General features: G+C 44.5%; 1 protein-coding gene across 1 annotated transcript; it reads right to left on the bottom strand.

The window, feature by feature from the left end:
- Positions 1 to 1718: 1718 nt before the first annotated feature.
- tbc1d9 (TBC1 domain family, member 9 (with GRAM domain)) lies at positions 1719 to 20875 on the bottom strand. Its single transcript, XM_019862086.1, has 23 exons — positions 20254 to 20875; positions 15395 to 15505; positions 14683 to 14801; positions 13195 to 13344; positions 11803 to 11881; positions 11287 to 11548; positions 11002 to 11209; positions 10487 to 10693; positions 10237 to 10392; positions 9576 to 9726; positions 8882 to 9096; positions 8691 to 8808; positions 8251 to 8536; positions 8054 to 8183; positions 6828 to 6926; positions 6608 to 6676; positions 6250 to 6490; positions 5749 to 5814; positions 5578 to 5664; positions 5100 to 5168; positions 4286 to 4389; positions 3448 to 3633; positions 1719 to 2565 (listed from the first exon to the last, which is right to left on the bottom strand). The coding sequence occupies exons 1-23, from the start codon at positions 20372 to 20374 to the stop codon at positions 2113 to 2115; spliced, it is 3687 nt and encodes a 1228-aa protein (XP_019717645.1). The 5' UTR covers positions 20375 to 20875; the 3' UTR covers positions 1719 to 2112.
- Positions 20876 to 21945: the final 1070 nt, after the last annotated feature.

Raw genomic sequence — 21945 nt, 5'->3', positions numbered from 1 at the left:
CTGCAGCGTTTCAATTTTCTCACTGCCCGCAGTGTCTGCTCCAATAAACTTTGCTTCCTTATGGCCATTCTAAGATTGACAACCCAAAAAGTAAGGTGCCTTAGCTCTGGATGTTGCAATTTTCCATTCCACATTCTCAACTTCGCTGTTGCTAGGTCCCAGTTTTTCCTCAATGTCCGCAGTCTCATCTGAGATTAAAAAACAACAACAAAAAAAAGGAGTGACGTATTATACTCCACAGTTTAGCTTGTTGCTGCTCAGTCTATTCTTGGAAAATGTTTGTAAAACTTCACAAATGCTGAGACCTTGTATTATTCTGCAGCTCTGTGCCCACAGTCTCCTTTCAGATAATATTCAGTTCGGGGGGACCCAGGATAAACTCCAGTCTCCAATTCTCGCTGCCTGCCATCACCTCTTACATAACATCTGTAGCCTTTTGCGAATTAAATACTGAATATCCAGCATTATATTCCACAGTCTCCACTTTGCTGCAGTGCCTTGTTTTTTTTCGCTGCCCGCAGTCTCCTCCTGGATGAACTGGGTCAAAGAGAAAATACAGAGAACCTCTTTTCCCCTTTGTTGCCATTTGTCTTGAACTGGCAGATGTGTTCATGTGCAGTTTGGGTTTCTTGCTTTACATTCTTGTTTTTTTTTTTTTTTGTGGAATTTTTTTGACAGAGAATAACAGGCAGTATATGTATATGCAAAGTAAGCATTGATGTGTTGCATCATCACGGACGGTCTCTTGATTCGCAACTGTGCCCAAATAATCCAATTTGACTTCATTAGTCTGAAAATGATTACTTCCTATAAATAATGTATCTAGGTACATCTATCTATGTCAGCGACTTATAATGACAGGCAGAACAATGAAATGCTCTTCCACTAGATGGCAGAAGGTGCAACGTGTGTAATCCACCAGTTGCCATTCACAATCGTACAAAGTGTTCAACGACACAAGACTACAGAGTGTGTACATGTGACATTTTTGTTTGGTGGGTGTGCGTGAGTGTTCTCTCATGTAAACTATGTGCCTTGGCTCAAAAAAGGTTGGGGAGAAACTCAGAATAGTGATCAAGATGTCGACTGTACAGCAACTACATGTGATGAGTTTGTTGTCTCTACTGGTGAATTTTTGGTCACATTCATTGCACTAATTCAATTTACAGTAATCACCCGTCTATTACCTTTTTGCTATTCACAGATTCACTATTTTTTTTTTTTGGGTGGGGGTATTCTTAACATTTACAACAAAAATACGAATTACAAGGCAGAACATTTGACTGTTTTACAATACTTTGTCATTTACTATTTAATTGTACAGTAGAGTGTAAAATAAAAAAATCATTTTGTTGTATAGTCTTGATATGTACAATAAATATATTGTAAAAAAAAGAAGCTGATTTTGCCTATTTTAGGGGCTGTCTGAAAGTCATTGTCTTTATCTTGTATTAATGTGTATAAAATTTATTTTAAAAAGAAGAAGAAAAAAAGAAAAAACATTTAGCAACAATCAACGGAAAAAAATTTAATCAGATGATTTATTTGGGGGGGGAAGGTTAGAATGTCATTATCTTGTATGTCATGTTGTAATGTGTAAAAAAAAAACATTTAGCAACAATGGCATTGCGGGGGATGTTACTCCAGTGGAATGCGTCTGTGAAGAGAATTAATTTGGAGGCTGCGCCCCCCCCCCCCCCCCCAAAAAAATCAGTCAATTTTTTTGCTGATTAAAAGAGCTCATATCAGCTGATTAAAATGGCTGGACAATGATTTGGCCAGCCCCTGAATTAGAAACTTCTTCAGGCGACAGCAATTAAAGCATTGCTTTGGCGCCATCTTGTTGCTTGGCAACTATGTTGTATGTGAGTTGAGGAGCTTAATTTTTGATAAAAGTAGTGCTTTGCTGCCATCTTGTGGCATTCATAGGCAATCGTAAACCTTTTAAGTGGGCCTTCAATTAGTTGCAGATTTTTCGCGACTGGTGGCCGGGCTCAGTTCCTATCCGCCGGTAATAGTGGAGGATTACTGTAAATTTGGACCTGGACTGTTCTACCATAAATGTTCTTCTAGCCTACAAGTATAAATACGAAGCGGTAAACGGTCCTCCTCTCAACCGGAGAGTGAGATTTCATAGTCACTGACGGACAGCAGAGCTTTGCGTCCTACTTGGCGGACGTTCTTGGCGTTGGTGATGCGCGCTGACATGTCGGCGGGCTTCTCAAAGTAAAGCACCAGCGCCTGCTCGGTGAGCACCGACGCCAGGAATTGCTCGAAGGTGATGGCCCAGTCCTCATCCGCGCCGGGCTCGGCATGGCAGTTCTTCTTTTTCTTCTTCTTGTCCTCGTCGCCCTCGTCGCTCCTCACCAGCACCGTGTCGTCGGCGATGTCTTCGCAGCGCAGCTTGTTGTTGTCGTCCGGCTCGTGCGAGCCGGCGCTCAGCACCGAATACGACGACACGGACGTGTCGTCCTTGGCCTCGTCGTCCGATGTGAGCATGGCCGATTTGGGGGACGCGTCATCCAGCTTGATGTCCTGCAAGGCTGGTGAAGGCTCCTCCTCGTCCTCCCATGAAAAAATACAATTAAATAAAATTAATATGAAATTCTTACCCATCAGGAGAAGGAAATACAGCTGTACCTTTACTTACATCTGCCCAAAGTATTTTTTTTTTTTTTTAACTTTGTGTAGCAAACAAACTTACTGCAAACAAGCAGTTTTATAAAGAATTCACTTCTCTGCAGCATCCCATTTTTCCACTGCCCATAGTCTCATGTTAGATAGTGTCCTCTTTGATAGAACATTAAATTCAGGAAAGCTGGTCATATGCTGCGGTCTCCTCTTTGCTGCAGCTCCCCGCTGTCCGTAGTCTCTTCTTGGATAAAATTTTACAATTATAACGGAGAGACAGTATTTTTGCTCCAAAATCTCCGCTTTGCTGCAGTATTTTCTTCCTCCCACCCTCCATCTCCTCTCAGATAAAAAGTGTTAAAATTTTGAAACTTCAATACACGAGACCCAGTATTATACTCCACATTCTCCACTTTGCAGCAGCATCCCATTTTCTCACTGTCCACAGTCTCCTCTTTGGTAATATTTATATGAAAAGGAAATATCAAAATATACCCTGCAGTGTCCCTTTTGCTGCAGGTTCCTGTTTCTTACAGCCTATAGTCTTTTTGCCTAAAACTAGTAAAATTTTAAGAATAGAGGAGCCCTAGAATTATACTCCAAAATCTCTGCTTTGCTGGAGCACTTTTTGCTACCCACAAAAAGTACATTTTTTTGAGAATACAGGATACCCAGTATCACACTCTAAAATCTCATCTAATTTGACGCAGCACTTGCCCCCCTGCCCATAGTCTCCTCTTGGATAAAAGTACCCTTAGTCTCCTTGTGAAAGAAAAAAAAATACGTAACGTTTCTTCTTCTTCCTTGTTGTCTCACCTCACTCAACTCAGGATCGCGATCCCCGCATTGGTGGTCCCGGCGAGTGGCGCAGAAGAGCTTGCCCACCTCTCCCATCTCCAGCAGCAGGCTGGTGACGGTGGCAGTAGCGTGATAGAGCTGCTGCTCTGCGGGGTCCTCACTGAACATGCTGTACAGCGTCTTGCAGAGCTCGATGAATTGAGTCTGCGCCGCAACACAGGCAAAAATTTGGCCTGTGCATCTCTCCAATCAAAGACGGCTTCAATTAGTAGCTCAATTTTCCCATTCCAAGTTTTCATTACACCGTCAAAAATAAAAGCCTGATTGCGTTTGGTCGTCACCTTCCAAAATCAATTCGATGAATCGAGAGAACGAGCCGGGGGAAAGTGGGAGAACGTGGAAAATGCGCAAAATTGCGGTGTCGCATCAATCACATGTTCTGACACTTCATGACGACATTTAACAATAGCATAGCGCCGGTTTAGCGTGGCGTAGACTTAGCATTTCTTCGGTTAAATGCTCCTCTCATCCTCCTTTCATGTTCATGATTGTTGTCAGAAGTATCACGTCTTCGTCGTTACGGAGGTTATCGCGATTTGGAGGCCGATCACAAGGCAGGATACCTCAAAGTTTCACTTACAGACTCCAACTTAATCCATCGCACGCCATCTCGTAATTTCGGGAACACCACCAACCTCCACAGTACAGATATTAACTGCCCCGAACAAAATACGGTCAAAGCAGAACACTTGGCATCTCTGTGTGTTCATTTAATGTGGGGAAAAAAATGTTGGCGCTGTACAATGGTATCATAAAATGACTGGTCGGAAGACGAATGTGAATGATAGCATTTTACCTGATTGAGCTTCGGGAGATCTTTGGTGCGCTCCGTTTTGGATTTACTGTCCTGGTTCCACAGCTTCAGGTAGTGGCGATAGTCAGGAGCGTTCAGCTTCTTCACTGCAAACAGATTTTCACAAATATCACCCGCCGCCGGCCAGCCAACAACGCAACTCGCCCGGCGTGCTTGCCAATGCCGAGAACTCGCATAACTCTTAACCATTGTCATGTGAATGCTGTGAAATTAGCCATCGTGTTCCAAAAGGGTTTTCCGCTTACTTGTGGTCCAAATGTGGTATTTTGCGTGTCACCCTGAAGCAAAAAGATGATGTCGAGATATTGTCCTAGGGCATTTCAAGGAGTTCCAGCTTCCTTTTGTTTGAAATAATTGGTATAATCATGTTCAAAGAACCATTTGTTGAAATTATTTGTTAAAAAAAAAAAAGACTGGGCAGGCTTGTGCATAGCAAAAATCCGCATTTAATTGACGCCCGCTGAAAAGCATCGGAAAAAATTGGACGAAAGAACAGCTGCCAGTATTATCTGTGACCCACAAAGATGCAATATAGTTTTTTTTCCACAAAAGTTCAAGTAAATATGTCTGCGTTTTGGGATATTGTCTGTCTGGACTGTGTTGCGTCACTGTTTGTCTTTGAATATCTGTTGCTGAAAGGGTTGCTTCCACCGTGATTATTGATTCTAATTGTTACCGCCGTCAAAGGCGTATTCCATAATATGCTCGCATTGGGCAAGCAGGTAAATGACAATTTTTACGGCAAAGTTGTTGGGTTGTTTGAAATACACTTCCATGTTGGTTGTGTGACACTCACCTTTTTCCGTTTTAAACGTCACCCTGACAAAGCCGTCGTCCTTCTCGCTTCGGTTCTTCGCATCCTGGCCTGAGGAGCAGAGGACGAAATGCGTTGTAACAATTTTATTTTTATTTTTTTCCCCTAAAGCATATGCACCACTCCCTCCAGCTCCGCGACCGGAATGAAATTTGCGGCTTGGAAGCACACACCTCTGATCAAAACCTTCCAGCTGGTTGAGAATGTAATTTGTTTCATTCAGAAAAATACATTTAAATACCTGGTTAATTCATTTATTGGAAAAAAAACTCAAACATAAATGTACATAATTTGTTTAGTTGAATTTGTAAACTACATTAAATATGGAAGTTCATTTAGAATGGGATGAACTGTTTTGAAACAGTTCTATGATACTAAACTAATAAAATCGTTTCCAATCCTGACTTGCAGTTTGGGCTGAAGCGCTCATGTGCAGTATTGACGGTTGTAAAACACTTACTCATGGATGTTTCCGGGGTCATGTCTTCAAAGAAGTACTGCGTAGCCTCGAAGGCCGAGTCGGGCTCTTCCTGTTCGCTGGTGACCTCTTGACACAAAACCATGGCTTGTGTCATTCCGTGGAAGCAAGTGACATCACAAGTGCTGTGGGCTTTTTGTTTTTGGCGCTCACCCGGTAAAACGTGCATCTTGTAGAGGAGCTTCAGCTTCTCCGTCAGGTCCCCATGACACAAAACGCCTGCAATGCACCGATAATTCAATGTCATAACTTTGGTCACCAATATCTTCCTTAATAATTTTTTTGAAAAACATATAGGAATGACTTATAACACAAAATTCAATACAATTTAAAAACTGCAACCCTTTTTGTCATTTTCTCCCTCAATTTTTCTGATCATTCTGATGCTGCTGTGCGCACCATGGCCACTTGGGGGCAGTATAAGACAGACATACTGATATACTGTACAGAAGCTTCAGCTCCTCTCTCGGATTTTTAACCACAGCAGTCATATTACTCACACCCATTTACAGTTTAGTAAACCGCAGATGAGCAGTGTTGTAGATTTTATTTTATTTTTTAATTTGCTTTTAATATTTTTGGTCTTCTGTTTTTTTGTTTTTTCGGAAAGAATTGAGTTTCACCGTGCAACGTTTCAGTCATCCGGGCACCTACCGAGGCCATTGATGAACTCTCTGAAGTTGATGAAGGCGTCGCCGTTGTGGTCGAGCAGGCGAAACAAGCGCACGGCCAAGGGGTCTGAGTGGGCGCCGTTGGCCCAGGGGAAGAGGAGCTTGAAGAGGCCCTTGAACTGCTCGGCGTCAATGCGGTACTGCTCCAGGTAGGGCAGGCTGGGGTCGTGGCGCTCCGTTGGGTTGCTGCTGCCTCCCCAGTAGCAGCTGGTCAGGTGCTCCGCCTAAAAGGACACACACGGTGGCAAATGGTTTAAAGTTGGCATTCTCGATTTTTTTTTTTTCACTGTTTAAAAAAAGATCCCAGTTGTCAAAATATCCCAAGGATTAAGGGGCCCCACCTTGAAGAGGACAAAGAGCTCCTCCAACTCGTCGATGCCGAAGGCCGTCTCTGTTACAATAGTTCTGACCTAGAAAGGTCCAAGCATGAAAGATTGTGTTAAGTGTGAAGACAGATTAGATTGGGCAGTGACGCCAACGCCTTGTGGACCTTTTTGCCATGCTCCGATCCCATTTCACACGTACAAGAATGAGAGCCGTTTGGTCGGAGGATTTTCTTACCACGTTGCGTTTGGTCGTGTCTTCGATGGTCTGGATGACCCTCAGCCTCTGTTTGAAACGCATCTGCTCGATGACATCAGCGCGGATTGAGCCAAATTTCTGAAAGCAAAAAGAGAGCAAAGAAATGTGGCTGGTTGTGAAAGAACGAACAGGTGAACAGAAAAATCTGCGTGAATTTCAACATCATACCCAAAGGTTAAGCCATATAGTCGCTGTCTGATGACAACAGTGTGTGTCGCATTAACATTCTTTCCATCAAAAACGGATTATCTTTGTTCTTCTTAGCTTGACACAAAGGGTAGCAAGAGGAAACTTTGTCTTCAGAGCTACAACGGAGCATTGTATTGTTATTTGACGTGGGAATCCGCATACATCAATAACTACTGTCTAATTTATTGACTATTTAGTGACCGTGAGCTCATCAATCATCCGGACATCCGTACTCGCTGTCAGTTGAGATCATGGGTCGATTCGGTGTTCAGCATTCACAATTCATGTTCCTCACCGCTTACAACAACATCAAGCGAGACGAAACAATTTCTAAACGTTTCTATAAAGGTCACAACGTCATTGAAAGCGCCGCTTTTTTCATGTTAAAATCGGCATCATTTGTCAGCTAATGGCTATACTTTCGCCACCGAATTTCGACTGGCGCTCAAGAAGCTTCTTGAAACATGACGTTCATTACCCAAGGCAGCAAGCACTTTAAAAGGAATTAAAAACGTTTTTTTTGATCAAGTTCACTTTTTATTTGGAAAAAACAAAAACAAACAAAAAAAACAACAAACACATTTTGGGCCAATTGTGATGCTTAAAAACACCATGTTTTAATTTGTCAATTAGCAAGAAGTAGCACTGATCGCAAATAATTTAGCTTAAGAAAGTCTGATATAATATTTATATATGACAGTGATATGAACATCTACATTTTAGGAATGTCTCGTTTTTGATGAACACTTACACCTACTACGCTACTTAATGTTGGTCATCCCGGTCATACATGGAGAGCAATTTTTTTTTTGAAGGTGGTACTCGGTGTAAAAACTTTGGGGACCATTGTTTTACATCATCTAATGATCTCAATACAAAGTACAAGGTCGTTTTGGTTTCTCTGACCTCTGCGTGAAATGCACAGGTGGATGAACAGCGCATTTGCTGTTATCATCTCTGTCCCACCTGTTTTCTTTACCACGAACCCTTCAGACAACCCTACAAAACACGCATACCTCGTAAGAATTTCGGACCAGTTTGAAGATGTCCACCTCTGGATGAGGCTCTCCGTTGTCTGTCAACAAGGAGTGCAGATGCTGGATGGGCGGCAAGGTGCTGTCCTTATTTGTCACGTTGTCCAAGTATCTGCGACCAAGAAATGACCCGTCAAGACAACCGGGTGACACCCCGCCTCTCTTTGTGACCTTCTCACCTGCCCAGCACCGTCATGGCTTCGCCGTCGTCCTTGCAGCCCAGCAGCTGGTGGATGTTGGCGTGCAGCACGGCGAGCGCCAGCTGGAAGATCACCTTGATGCCGTCGAAAAAAAAGCAGTCCACCACCACCACGGCACTCTCGAACGGCATGACCGACAGGAAGAGCGTGAGGAACCAGGACAGCGAGATGGTGGAGATGACGCCGAGGTCCTGCATACAGTCGTAAAGCTCAGGCACGTACTCGCGGGCCAGCTCCTCAAACACGCCTTGATCCACCAGAGCTCCTGAAGAGAACACAGAGCCGAGTTCAAGCTTTCTGACATCGCCCGGCTCCAGCATTTCAGCGGACGCTGCGCAGATTCAAGTCAGCCTGTGCCAGATCGCCCGCCCTGTGTGCTTTGGGAAAACAGGCAAAATGTACTGAGTTTTGAGACTGACCTACAACCCTGGTGTTATAGTAGTCCGGCAACATCCTTTCACAGAGCGCCACCAGTAACCAGAAGGCCTCCTCCTCTTTAGCGTAGAGGAGCAACACCGATGTCACGATATTCATAGCCTGTGATGTCATTCAAATTGTTAAAAAAGACATATCAATTTTCAAGTCTCTACGTGGATATCGAGCACTCTACCTGACAGTATCCGATGTTGGGGTTCCGGAAGGCGTAGGCGGTGAGGACCCGGCGGAGGGCGGCGATGCCGATCTCATTCTGGAAGGCGGGATGCTCCGGCAGAGAGCGGTGGAGGTCCCGCTCGATTTCCTCGGTGGCCAAATTGTATTTGCCCATGGAGCGCTCCACCAGGTCTTCATAATAGCCGGGATGGGTGGCCATTTCGTTGATGGCACCTGAGAACACCGGAGATCGAGAAAACTGACGCAAGAGAACAAAGACGTTCAAAGAAGGTCAGAATTTGTGTTTTGCTGAAGTGCAGTTGGTGTCGAGTGAGAAAGGGGCCAGTCTCAATTCTGCCCTTTTACACATATCAAACAACACATAAGCAATACCACTGACTCTACTAAGCAAAAGTTTTTGGATGTTTTGCCCATGATCTCGTCTATTCCCAAAACATGCTCCTTAAGATTTTAAATTGTCCTTGCGTGTGAATATGGGCGGACTGAAAATTCTGGGTTTTATCCGTGGACTGAAATTGATTTCCATGCCATTCTTCTTCATTGTGGACCATGACATGCAAGAATGCATGTCGGGTTATCAGAAAAAACCCAAACAAACAAAAAAAATCTGTCCCCTTATCCTGTTTCACATAAAATACTATTTAGCATTCAATGTTTTTGTGCATGTAGGCGAGATGGATTGATTTGCTGACCGGAAAACAGGAGCCAGAGATCTCCTCTCATGCCCTCGGGAATGCCTTTGAGAACGAGCTCTTTGGTCTTCTCGGTGCGGTACATGCACACACCCTGGCCGAACTCGGTGAAGTGGTTCTTCCAGGCCTGCTCCTTCAGGAACTCTTTAGCCTAAGCACACAAGCAACCACATCTACTTTGTTGCCAAAGACCACAGACAGACACCGAGAGATCGCCACAAAGGATCTCAACACAGCATAACAATAAAAGTGAAATGCCCCAAAAGTGGACACAAATTTTTCAAAAGGGAAAAACCTTCAAGGAAAAGTCAACCCAAATATTTTCTTTCCAATTATGTCCGACGCAACCCCGCTCCCGATGGTCTAAATATGGCACTCAGGGTAATATTGCGTCGGTTGAATATGAATGAAATTCATCCATTTTTATCCATCGTAGGGGGCGGCCATTTTGCCACTTGATGGCGACTGAAAATGACATCACAGTTGCTCAGGTGACAACCAATCACGGCTCACCTATTTTCTGAGTTTGCTCACGACTTGTGACAAGCCGAGTCGTGATCGAGTTGAATATAGTTGTTTTTAATACTCGAATAAATCATAGAATTTGCCAGATTTTTTTCTAAGGGGGGTATATTAAGATAGAAATGGCTTTTTGGCTCACCAGTTTGGGATTAAAATCCTCAGGTGAGCGGCGTCGGTACATGGTCATGAGGGCCTGCGAGGCGGTGGGCACGCTGCTGTCGTTCAGGTTGAAGGTGCGCTCGCCCTCTGAGCTCAAGCTGTGCTGTGGGCTGCTCGACAGCAGCGATCCGTAAACCTAGCAAAGCACAAGCGGGGGACGGGGCGGGGGGGCATCTTCACGAAGGAGAACTCCAAGGAATGACCACAGCACAAAAACAGTCACCCCTCACCTCGTCGTCAGAGCTGTTGAGGCTGCCGGTGAGCTCCCGCTCCAGGCAGGTTTTGGAGGGCGTCTGCTGCAGGAAGTCCGAAATCCTCTGCACCAGGAAGTCGCGGTCCTTCAGGTTGGCAAACAGGAAAGTCATTCGGTTCTTGGTGCTGATGGAAACAGGACTGGGGAGCACGTTGGAGCTGTCGGCCTTTTCCACGATGGTCACCTGAAAGTTGTTCATAGTACAGTAAGTATTCCCACATATGGACTTCTGTCAAATGGAAATTCCCTCACCCAAAATAAAAACCTATGCATTAAAATTTCGACAACGATATTGCATTAACGATCGATTCATAACAACGGTAGATCCGGTACCCGGAAGCCATACAAAAGCCTGCAGTAGCGCAAACTCAAGCCCCGCTCGATACTGCGGAATAACTGTGTCCGCGCCGGTATTTACTCTCATTGGACCCAAAACGGCGACGTGTAATGTCTTAATGACGTGTCCTGTGTATTTCTCCTGCCTTGACTGACCTCGCGGAGGGGAATGATGAGGCTGCACTGCATCTCCTCCTTGCTGGTGAAGCAGATGTAGTTGGTGGAGACAAACATCTGTCCCAGGATGTGCGTTTTGCTGAAGGGGGTCCACAGGGTGCAGTCCGTGTGCCCATCCAGTTTTTCATCTTTGGGCAGACGGAAGAGTGCTCTGTAGCGCTCACTCTTGGCTCGGGCGTCCAAGTCCCTGCGGAAAGAACGAAGAGGTCAGACATCAAGTAAAATGGGAAAAGAAAGCGTCCAAATTGGCGTGAAACAAGATACCTCTTGAGGGCCGACACCTTCGTGGGCGACTTCTTTTTGAGCTTGGGCAGAGAGCGGTCCTCCTCGAAGCCCTTGTTGTCCAGCAGTTGGCGCATGGCGATGTTGGCCAGCTGCTCGGCCAGTTTGAAGGTTTCGTTGATGTTGAGGAAGACGGAGAAGACGTGTTCGTGGCTGCGCGTGCTCACTTTGATGCCGTCGGGCAGCAGCAGGGTGGCACTCTTCTCCAGTTGTGTGATGTCAGCCCAGCGCACCACCAGCTTGACTGAACGACAAATATCAAATTTGACTGGCGAGTCAGTGAACAACTGGGCGAGTATCAAATGGCTGCTAAATGTAGACAGACAGCATATGTTTACGCAGCTTGCTTCGAGGACACCTGTATGCTGACCATACTCTGTACTTGTCTATACCTGTCCAATCTACAACAACAATACACCGCGTCAAATTCAAACCTCACTGACAGCGCCAATCAAAACTGAGCATTCAAAATCATTTTTTTCCCAATTTTGAGCCAACCTTCTTTCCCCAGCAGGTAGGAATAGAAGCACAGGTGGTTGATGCTGAGGTAGAGCCAGCCTTGCCGTGGCACTTTGCCCTTCCAGACCAGGAAGTCGCGGTCCTTCAGGTTGGCAAACAGGAAAGTCATTCGGTTCTTGGTGCTGATGGAAACAGGACTGGGGAGCACGTTGGAGCTGTCGGCCTTTTCCACGATGGTCACCTGAAAGTTGTTCATAGTACAGTAAGTATTCCCACATATGGACTTCTGTCAAATGGAAATTCCCTCACCCAAAATAAAAACCTATGCATTAAAATTTCGACAACGATATTGCATTAACGATCGATTCATAACAACGGTAGATCCGGTACCCGGAAGCCATACAAAAGCCTGCAGTAGCGCAAACTCAAGCCCCGCTCGATACTGCGGAATAACTGTGTCCGCGCCGGTATTTACTCTCATTGGACCCAAAACGGCGACGTGTAATGTCTTAATGACGTGTCCTGTGTATTTCTCCTGCCTTGACTGACCTCGCGGAGGGGAATGATGAGGCTGCACTGCATCTCCTCCTTGCTGGTGAAGCAGATGTAGTTGGTGGAGACAAACATCTGTCCCAGGATGTGCGTTTTGCTGAAGGGGGTCCACAGGGTGCAGTCCGTGTGCCCATCCAGTTTTTCATCTTTGGGCAGACGGAAGAGTGCTCTGTAGCGCTCACTCTTGGCTCGGGCGTCCAAGTCCCTGCGGAAAGAACGAAGAGGTCAGACATCAAGTAAAATGGGAAAAGAAAGCGTCCAAATTGGCGTGAAACAAGATACCTCTTGAGGGCCGACACCTTCGTGGGCGACTTCTTTTTGAGCTTGGGCAGAGAGCGGTCCTCCTCGAAGCCCTTGTTGTCCAGCAGTTGGCGCATGGCGATGTTGGCCAGCTGCTCGGCCAGTTTGAAGGTTTCGTTGATGTTGAGGAAGACGGAGAAGACGTGTTCGTGGCTGCGCGTGCTCACTTTGATGCCGTCGGGCAGCAGCAGGGTGGCACTCTTCTCCAGTTGTGTGATGTCAGCCCAGCGCACCACCAGCTTGACTGAACGACAAATATCAAATTTGACTGGCGAGTCAGTGAACAACTGGGCGAGTATCAAATGGCTGCTAAATGTAGACAGACAGCATATGTTTACGCAGCTTGCTTCGAGGACACCTGTATGCTGACCATACTCTGTACTTGTCTATACCTGTCCAATCTACAACAACAATACACCGCGTCAAATTCAAACCTCACTGACAGCGCCAATCAAAACTGAGCATTCAAAATCATTTTTTTTTCCCAATTTTGAGCCAACCTTCTTTCCCCAGCAGGTAGGAATAGAAGCACAGGTGGTTGATGCTGAGGTAGAGCCAGCCTTGCCGTGGCACTTTGCCCTTCCAGTAGCTGCACGAGTAATAGTTGACCAGCTTCTCCTCGTCTGGCATGCCAAACAGCTTGCGGAACTTGGAGCTGGCCTCCTTGAACTTGTCCGTGTCGTCATCCTCTTTGACGTCGTGGTTCTTGTTATACTCTGCGATGATGCCCTACAGAGAGAGGGGATTGAGCTCCAGGCCGAAAAGAGACGGTAATGTTTCGTAAAAAGTAATCTACTTTTTACAATCGTGGCATTTTGACCATGTTCTTTGTGGTTCATTTTACATAACTAACGTCATGTTTCGGGTCTGTTGTTTGTCAGCGAAGCGTCAACGCGTGACTCTCCACCTCGAGCGAGTTACTTCGACGAGACACGCCTCATAATGGTCGTGTATTGTTTACTCCGGGGACAGTAATGGTTCATTCCAGAAGGCAGGAAATCTCAAATTAAGATGATTAAAGTGGTTTTATAATCTCTGGCCGATTCCAGTTTGACTCATGGGTCCAAAGGTGGGGTGCACCCTGCACCGGTCACCAGCCAATCATAGGGCGCAACCATTCAGACTCGAAATGGACATCACGCATGCGTTTGAAATATGGCAGGAAGCTGGAGTTGCCGGAAAAACTAATAGAGAGAACCAAGGCTCAAAGCCAGAATCTCAGAATTGCGAGGGGAAACATGATGACCTCTCAGCTGTATAGAGGGGAAAAAAAATAAAACCACTTACCAAAATTTCTACAAGTACCGAATGCTGCCCGAATGTGAGACCACGCCAATGAATATTTTGTTCGTTCCGGTGTTGCTTTGACAAACGATGGCTACACTGAGCAAATCCATCCATCCATTATCCATACCGAGTAAAATAGAAGAAATACTTTTGGACTCAAAAGTACACTTTACAAAAGAAGGTGGCAGCTGTTTGCAAATTTCCCAAAGGGGGGGGATCAATTACGGCTTATCTTAAAACGAAACGTAATCAGATTTCTTTCCCACTAAATCCTCTCAACCCGTGATTGTATGGTTTGGTGCGATGGCTCTCTTTCTCGAGTGTTACGCAAAAGCGTCACTGAATTAAACACAAATACAATTTACAACGTTAAAAATCTGAAACGTATCGGAATGAAACGTGGAGCGACACTGTGCCTCCCGCCTATTTTAAATTCTCATGTACAGTAGTTCTCCCCCGCGCCCCAAATCAGTTGTATTCAACTTCTAAACAACAGCTTTTAATCTCGAAGAAGGTTTTGCTTTTAGGCCTACTACAGTATTGTCCATTGACATTAAAGAGCTAGGTCTTTTTTTTTTTTTTTTTTTGTCAGGCGGTACTTGGTGTAAAGTGTGTGAGAACCGGTGTACAAAAACAGTTTGGTGTAAATGGTCCATATCAGTACGACTGTTCTCAAGTGGTTCAAACACAAAGGACAAAATAACAAAACAACCTTTTTTTTCCAGGGCCCTATTACGTACTTATTTTGCGACATTTTGTTTTGTGTGTCTCATGACTTGCCTGGACTTTTCCTTTGACAAATGTGGTGATGTCATTCTCATTCTCAAAGATGGAGAGCGTCTGCAGCATGTTGTGCTCCAGCCACTCCCAGTGCTCGGTGATCTCTTTCCGCGAAGTGGCTGAGGAAGACAACCGACACGTGAACGTTTTGTTTCCCGCGAGAGCGGCACAACACTTAGCAACCCCCGCGAGCTGCGAGATCACAATTGTTTTGTTTGCGAGCCACAGACTGAATCCATAAGTGAGATTCCCCACTCAACCACTCTCCCACAACATGGCTATAAATCTCTGGATGATTACTTCCGGCGAACGAGCTATGTTTAGCTCAGGACAAACTGGTAAAATAATGTTCTAAACTAATAACTGGATAAATGTTTGCACAAACACACTACAAACTCCGCCATCTTTCCCTGCAGGGTGAAAGATCATAAGAGGGGACTAACTCTCCGGTATAAAATATGTTCTGATGTGGACAAAATACAATAACAGAGGATACACCTGCAAAAAGACAGGAAAGAAAATCTGAAATCTAAATTCCCTCCTTTATTCTGGCCCTTTAAAATCCACCGGGCCATGACGTCATGAGCGGCATTCGGCTGCACGCATGGGAATCGGCAGGATATGTGACGGACGGAGCGGGAGGGGGTGGGCACGGCTCCTTCTTTTCAAAGATGACTGGAACCCTCAATTGCTCGAGTTGACGTGGACCCACCGTGAGCAATGATCCAGTAGGAGAGAGAGTCCGGGGTTTGGTAGAGAATCCTGTAGGGAGCCATGCGGGCACTTGAATCCAGGACCACGTCCAAGGTCCCCACCAATAGACCTGTGACGACACACAAAACACAGTGCTTGGGGCAAGGCAACCAACGGGAAAACGCAAAAATCATATGACTTGAAGATTTGTTTTAGAACTGGAGGGGGAGGGGGGGGCGGCGAACCCGGTTAAGACGACCACAAAAATTGGTCAACAGAACCCCAAATTTATGCAATGAAACTTTAATTCAAATGCGCCCAAACTATGGCCCGGGGGCCATTTGTGGCCCACTATCCTTTTTTTTTTTTTTTTGCGGCCCACAACATGACAATCGATAGATAGAGATATTTAGCTAGCAAGCTAAACAGATAATTAGACAGATAGCTAGCTAGCTAGCTAGATAATACTAAGAATGACATTTGACCTGGGCAGCAAGGTCAGTTAAAAAGGTGGTGGTGAAGGTGGGCAGCGTAAGAAGGGAGGGTGTCCGAAAAATAGGTGCCATTACTGTTAATCCATTTGTTTATAGACTGTAGAACCTGTTTGATGATCGGCCCGTGTTTGCGGTTTCACCCATTTTGGATTTTTGGACGTGTACATTTGTGGTGAGGCTTCTCACCGTGGACTGAGATCCCCTCTCAAAACAAGGTAAAAACTGCACACAAACAAATCAATTTCTGCGATAACATCACCTCCTCGGTCATGTAAGAGAAAATTTCCTTGCTCATCATTCCGGCAAGACTTCCTATCGACAACATCTTATCCCCCCCTTGAGACAAACAACTTTGGAACCATGTGATAAGTTGCATCTCCAAGTAGTCACAATTAGTGATTTGTTTAGGAGGAGCAAAACAAATCAGCTTACCTTGAAGCGTTTTTTTTTTTTTAACTAACTGCCAATTTCATTTTTCATGCATCACTGCCATTTTAAAGTCTCTATAAATAGCCAATCTCAGACTTTAAGAGTCTTAAACTTGATGTGCTGACATTCAACCCGGAATAGCAATGTGGAAGAAGGCTGCATCAAAGTACCGTCTGTCTCTCTTGCCAGGTTGGCTACGACGTGCTCGTGGTCTATTTCGGAGTTTCTATCCAGCATTTATTTGGAGTCCGTTAAGCTAAAAATAAATCCGACTCGATTAAGAGGCACAATTTGTTAAGATTCAGTGCTCCATGATGTAATGTCAGATTAAGCAGTTGGGAGTACAAAGAATAGAAAACGGTGGGCACAAAACGGCAGACTCCAGTGAATTTGCGTCAAAAGCAGCTTGCATGAAGGTTAAAAGTAGAAATAAGAAGAATAAGAATAATCTGGGGCATTTGAAGGCCAAAGCGTAGATTGCAGTGGACACCAAATAGGAGATTGTGGTGCTTTTGTGTCAAAAGCACCCGAACAGGTTGCATAACACTTGGGGGGGGACAAGTGGCAAATAATCAAAAAGGCATTTTGTAACAATTCAGTCCACAAAATGTCGCATCCTCCTCGTGCTGTGTATATAAAAGAAGAAGAGCATGTGGTTGCACTGCCAACTGGCACACAGCGCAAGCCAGCAAGCTCGGCATTTACATAAGGATGACATCACCTCCCCAGCGCTGGCAAGCAGGCCGCACCGCAAGGGACCCGGGAGGATTCAATAGCGGCGAACTCTACCGATTCACGAGTGTCGTTTTCGATTCGGCCATAACAATGACGCTTTCATAACACCGCAGCGCTATGGTGAACGTTCTAGCCAGACAAAATACAGAAACAACATAGCTATCTATACTACACCTTTATGGCTAAAGATCGCCATGGACGATACGATTCCACCTCACTCTGGACTAGGTCATGCGACGGAATCAAAGTTCACGATTGCGGTGAACAGCGATGCCACTTGACTGGTTATTCAGTCCGTGCAGACCGTTACAGTTCCACTTAAGTCGTGTGGGTGTCTCGAGTGTTTCAAACTATCAACGCAAATCAAGAGGAAGAAAACAATGTACTAGAACTGAACGTAACTGCTCGGGAGCGTTCCTTGATTCCACGTCTGCGTTTGACCACGCTTCAAACGATGTCAGATTCAAAGTCAGGATGGGAAAGATCGGCTTGAAGTGATCGAAAAGCTTCAAGGACCGACGACAATGTCAAAACGATGGCTGTCACACTGAAGGCACTGGAATGTGCATGCCAGGCCAGCAGGTGGCGGTGTCACATTGGCAAACACTTCCCTAAACAGGTCAGGTTTTGTTTTTGTCCCTGACTTTGCTCACAGACTGCACGAGTCAACCATAAAGACAAATTAGCAGCATCGGCTTGTCTTCGTTTTGTTCCACTCCTGGTTACAACGCAATAAAAGCCCGTCAAAAGGTCCATATGTGTATGACAGGTGACGGTGTCAAGTTTCAAAACATTTATGACATCTACTTTTACCACCGCTATATAATCTGGAGCGTGTTGTCACATTGATGAACAAGCTAGGAAAATCTGGGTCAAGTGTACAATAGCACAAGCTCTAATTTGGCCTGGGGAAAAAAAGCTACGATGAAAGAAGCTAATTTGCAAGGTAAAACAGAGGTCAGGAAGTGAAACCTGCACCACCTCTAGCCCCCCACCCTCTCCTTGTTTGTGTCTCTGTTTGGGTCAGTACAGACAGAAACTCAGAAGGGAAGAGGGAAGTGAAATAAGAAGAAGTGGAATGATTCAGCATTAGGTGGCTGCAACTTTTTTTTTTTTTTTGAGACCACACAAGCGTCTGCATTGACAGAACGTTTAGTTTGTAAACGGGCAGGAACACGCTTGCTATTCTTGCTTTGAGGCATTTTGTGTTTCTTCTGGAATCTTCTCCTGCTGGAAATCCTTGTTGCACAACACTTGAACCACAGTATCTTTTTTTTTTTTTTTTAACGATGGGATTGGGTGACGTTTAAAGTCCACCTGCAACACCCGATGGGTCATGTGATGATCACGCTATTCAGAGACACACAAATACTCAGCTACAGTATGGACAAAAATAATGACGCTCATTTCTCCTTTCGAAAAGCCCTTTCGGATTCGTTTTCAAGCCACTCAGCTGTGATGAATTGCACATTTGCACAAATCTATGGACAGTCAAAACGATTAGTTGACTGTAATCGCGTTAAAAGAGAGGGATGTGAGGGGCAAAGTTCACCGTGGTGATAACAAGGGCTGTGCACACATTGGTGGCGGTCAAATTGAAAAACTCAAGCAAGCCAGAATTTCCGGACTCAAGTCAGTACGAATCATAGCATATCGTCACGTGTAGCGTCACGTAGGACTGTTCGAATGTATGTATGCGGGGTGTGCATATGCGCTAATGAGCGCTAAATTCAACTGGTAAGATTTGATTTGATTTGACTTTTTATTCGGTCTCCCATAGGAGAAACTTGTCTCTTGTAAGCAGTCAGTCGATAAAGCACAGCTAGGCAGTGTATCAAGACGCTTGCTGTTACATCGCTGTTGGCCTCTCACAGCGTCAGAGCAATAAACGAAGGGAGTTTGCAATGCCGGACCTTAGACGAACTCTTCAGCTAGCTAAACGCTAGCTAGCTGAGAAGACACAAAAAGGATGGATTTAAAATGGTGTTAAAAAAAAAAACACACCCTGGGTTATTCAGGGTGCACCGAGGGATCCGAGTAACTGAAGTAAGCTATTTTAAAGTAAAAAGGAAAACATTTATGTGCTGTTGTCTACAGTATCAAACAATTGAATGTGCGACTGAGTAAAAGCATTTTGGACACACTATGGTGTAGATAAAGTGCAATGCAAGTGCATTTCATTTCTCATTTCCAAGGCCAAAACGGGTTAATGTCTGGTGTGAAATTTGCCAGAAAGAAAATATGTACCCAATATGTACCCTGTCTAAGTGATACAACAGCTGTAACCTTGAATGTACTGCCCCACCGACAACCCACTGCACCCTCAAAGATAAAAAAATTTGCACTTTTTTTCCCTAATAGTGTAAGGCAGTATCGCTGAGAAAACTGCCTTCTTTAATCACCCTCGTTTAAATGTTGCATGTTCAATACACTCTTATCTTTTAAATCATAACTGATTTTTACCATTCAAATGGGTTTGTGTTACACCCCGAATAATTATGCTACTGATTAGTCTCAGATAAGCAATACATAAGGGATGCGAAAACATATCTGATAGGGCTGCATGATGAATTGGAATTGAATCAAGATTAGTGAGGATTTTAGCTTCTCTTCACCTTTAAAAGGTTATAATTGAAGAAAAACGATCAATGTGCAGAACTGATTAATACCGTGTATGTGGAATACATGTTAAGCAGTAAAATCCACCCAGGTTTTGGCCATCTCAGGGGCAAGCTATTTTGCCACTCGCCGTCAACTGAAAATTACATCACAGATGCCCAGGGCTCAGTGAACGACCAATAATGGCTCAGCTTAAAAAAACAGGTGACAAAAAGAATAGTTTGTTCAACAAAGTGTTCAACGTTAAGGAAAGAATAGCCAAGAAGCTTCCATTGTATTTAGGGCAGAGTTTTAGGAGGTGAACAAAGAAAACGCTTTTCATCAATACATAATCGTGATTTCAATCTCAATCAAAATAATCGTGATGAATATTTTTCCATAACCGTCCAACGTTGATAGGTGACAAAAACAGAAACGATGGCCTCTGCCTCCGTTTCTGGACTTGAAACATTCATAGCACGAGAACTATAGTGCTCCATAGTTAACAATTTATTCCTTTTATAGAGACAAAAATAGCACTGGGCTTAAAGCGACGCGTCAAAGAAGCGAGTACAATTCTGAACGAGTACATGTGGATGACAATAACAATCAAGCCCCTTACCAGCCAGTCCTCCGCCTTCCCCGCCGTGGCCCTTCCGCTTCTGGAGGATGAAATATGGATTGGCCCGCTCCGTGATCCACAGCGCGCCCGCCAGTAACACCTCTTCGGGACTCACCCACATGATGATGCTGATGATCTCAGTCGGTTTTTACAAGACACATGGACCATTAATTGAGTATTACTCTAATTAGTAATGTTAAAAAGGGGTGTCAGTGCACTCGCTCCAAGCTTGAAAACAAACAGCTGGTGGTGCGAGCGTCATCAAAACAACGAACGCCCTCCTCTCGATGGCATGGATTAAAAGACTAAAATAGGATTTCGATTGCTTGGAGGGTCGCAGCCATTTTACAACGCTTTTGTTGTGCTCCGACTTCGTGGCAGGTGCGCGGAATTACGACGACGCTCGTTAAACGGCATAGCCACGAGATTCGCCGTTCATACTCTACCCTCACGCCAGCCCCACCCGCCCCCCCAAAAAAGAAGAAAAGAAAGAATAAAATGTGATTCTATCGTCTTGCAGCAGCAACGTCGACTTGCAAAAGTCAAAGCGAATGACAATGACGCTGGCCGCCAGACAACATCCTTCTTCTTCCCTCCCTCTTCCTCCTCCTTCCTTGACGGAAAGTAGAGCCTGCGCTACGCGTGACGTCACAAACTGGACACAGCGCACAACGTCACAAGGCGTGCACTACGTGTGATGTCACAAGCCAACAGGCGGGAATATCACAAAGGACTCCATTTAGTGCCAAAATTTGGCAAAATTCTCACAAGTTCACATGCATACATTTAATAAGAAACGCTTTTAAAATGTATGAGCTAATAAGGCCTTATTCTATGAGGTTGTATTATATATTATACACAGTACAGTATATGTGTCAGGGTAAGCCAATAAAATGTTTTTTTTCGCTTTATTACACACGTTTCTGAAATGTGAAGTTATTCGACGATTTTATTTACAGATTTATGACAGTAACATCAAATTAACATTTGATAGCAAAGCTTTCTCAGTTTAACTCTTGTACTGTATTCGACACAGTTCAGCAACTGATGACACGTTCAATGAGGGCTCCTCTTCTGTGGATTGCAGTGCAACACGCACAGTGAAGTTTGTAATGACATTGCCACACATCAGAAGACGGATTCTCCGAAATTCCTGACAGATGTTGGTCTTCGGCGGCCTGTTTGGTCTGTGGGTTGTTGCAGTCCACGCTCTCCCTTCAGGTATCTAACTGAACAACACCTGTCAGGAAATTTGGACGTCATCAATTCTTGAACTGTGTCGAAACCAAGAGACAAAATGGGAACCCTTTGGTATCAAATGTGAATTTGATGTTTCTGTAACAAATCAGTGAATAAATGTTTTGAATAAGTACTTATTTCAAAACTTGTGTATGATTTTGAAAAACGCTAACGTATTATTGGCCCAACCAGCACATGTTTTTGTATAGTCGCTTTAAAATATCCTAATAATACACATTGTGTAATACAATTTTTATGAGTAGTGGGGTGGGGGATGGGGGTCATGAATGTAAGGGCGAGGGATAAATCCCAAATTCACCCACTGGGATACATTCAGGATGTTGACATTTTTTTTACTGTTTTAAAAAAATAAAATTTGAAACAGAAAAAAAAACCCATTTCACTACCACTTAAGAGTACAAAAAACACTACAACAGAATAAAACAAAAATAT

Source organism: Hippocampus comes, unplaced genomic scaffold (genome assembly GCF_001891065.2).
Source record: "Hippocampus comes isolate QL1 unplaced genomic scaffold, H_comes_QL1_v1.1 scaffold7, whole genome shotgun sequence".
Classification (NCBI taxonomy): domain Eukaryota; kingdom Metazoa; phylum Chordata; class Actinopteri; order Syngnathiformes; family Syngnathidae; genus Hippocampus; species Hippocampus comes.
This window is presented reverse-complemented; position numbering and strand designations above follow the sequence as displayed.

Excerpts from the sequence above, each read along its gene's own strand:
- tbc1d9 (XM_019862086.1), bottom strand. The coding sequence starts at position 20,374 with ATGTGGGTGAGTCCCGAAGAGGTGTTACTGGCGGGCGCGCTGTGGATC. Across the intron at positions 10,694-11,001 it reads TCATCATTCCCCTCCGCGAG|GTGACCATCGTGGAAAAGGC; the intron begins GTCAGTCAAGGC and ends AACAACTTTCAG. Across the intron at positions 6,677-6,827 it reads ACACGACCAAACGCAACGTG|GTCAGAACTATTGTAACAGA; the intron begins GTAAGAAAATCC and ends GGACCTTTCTAG.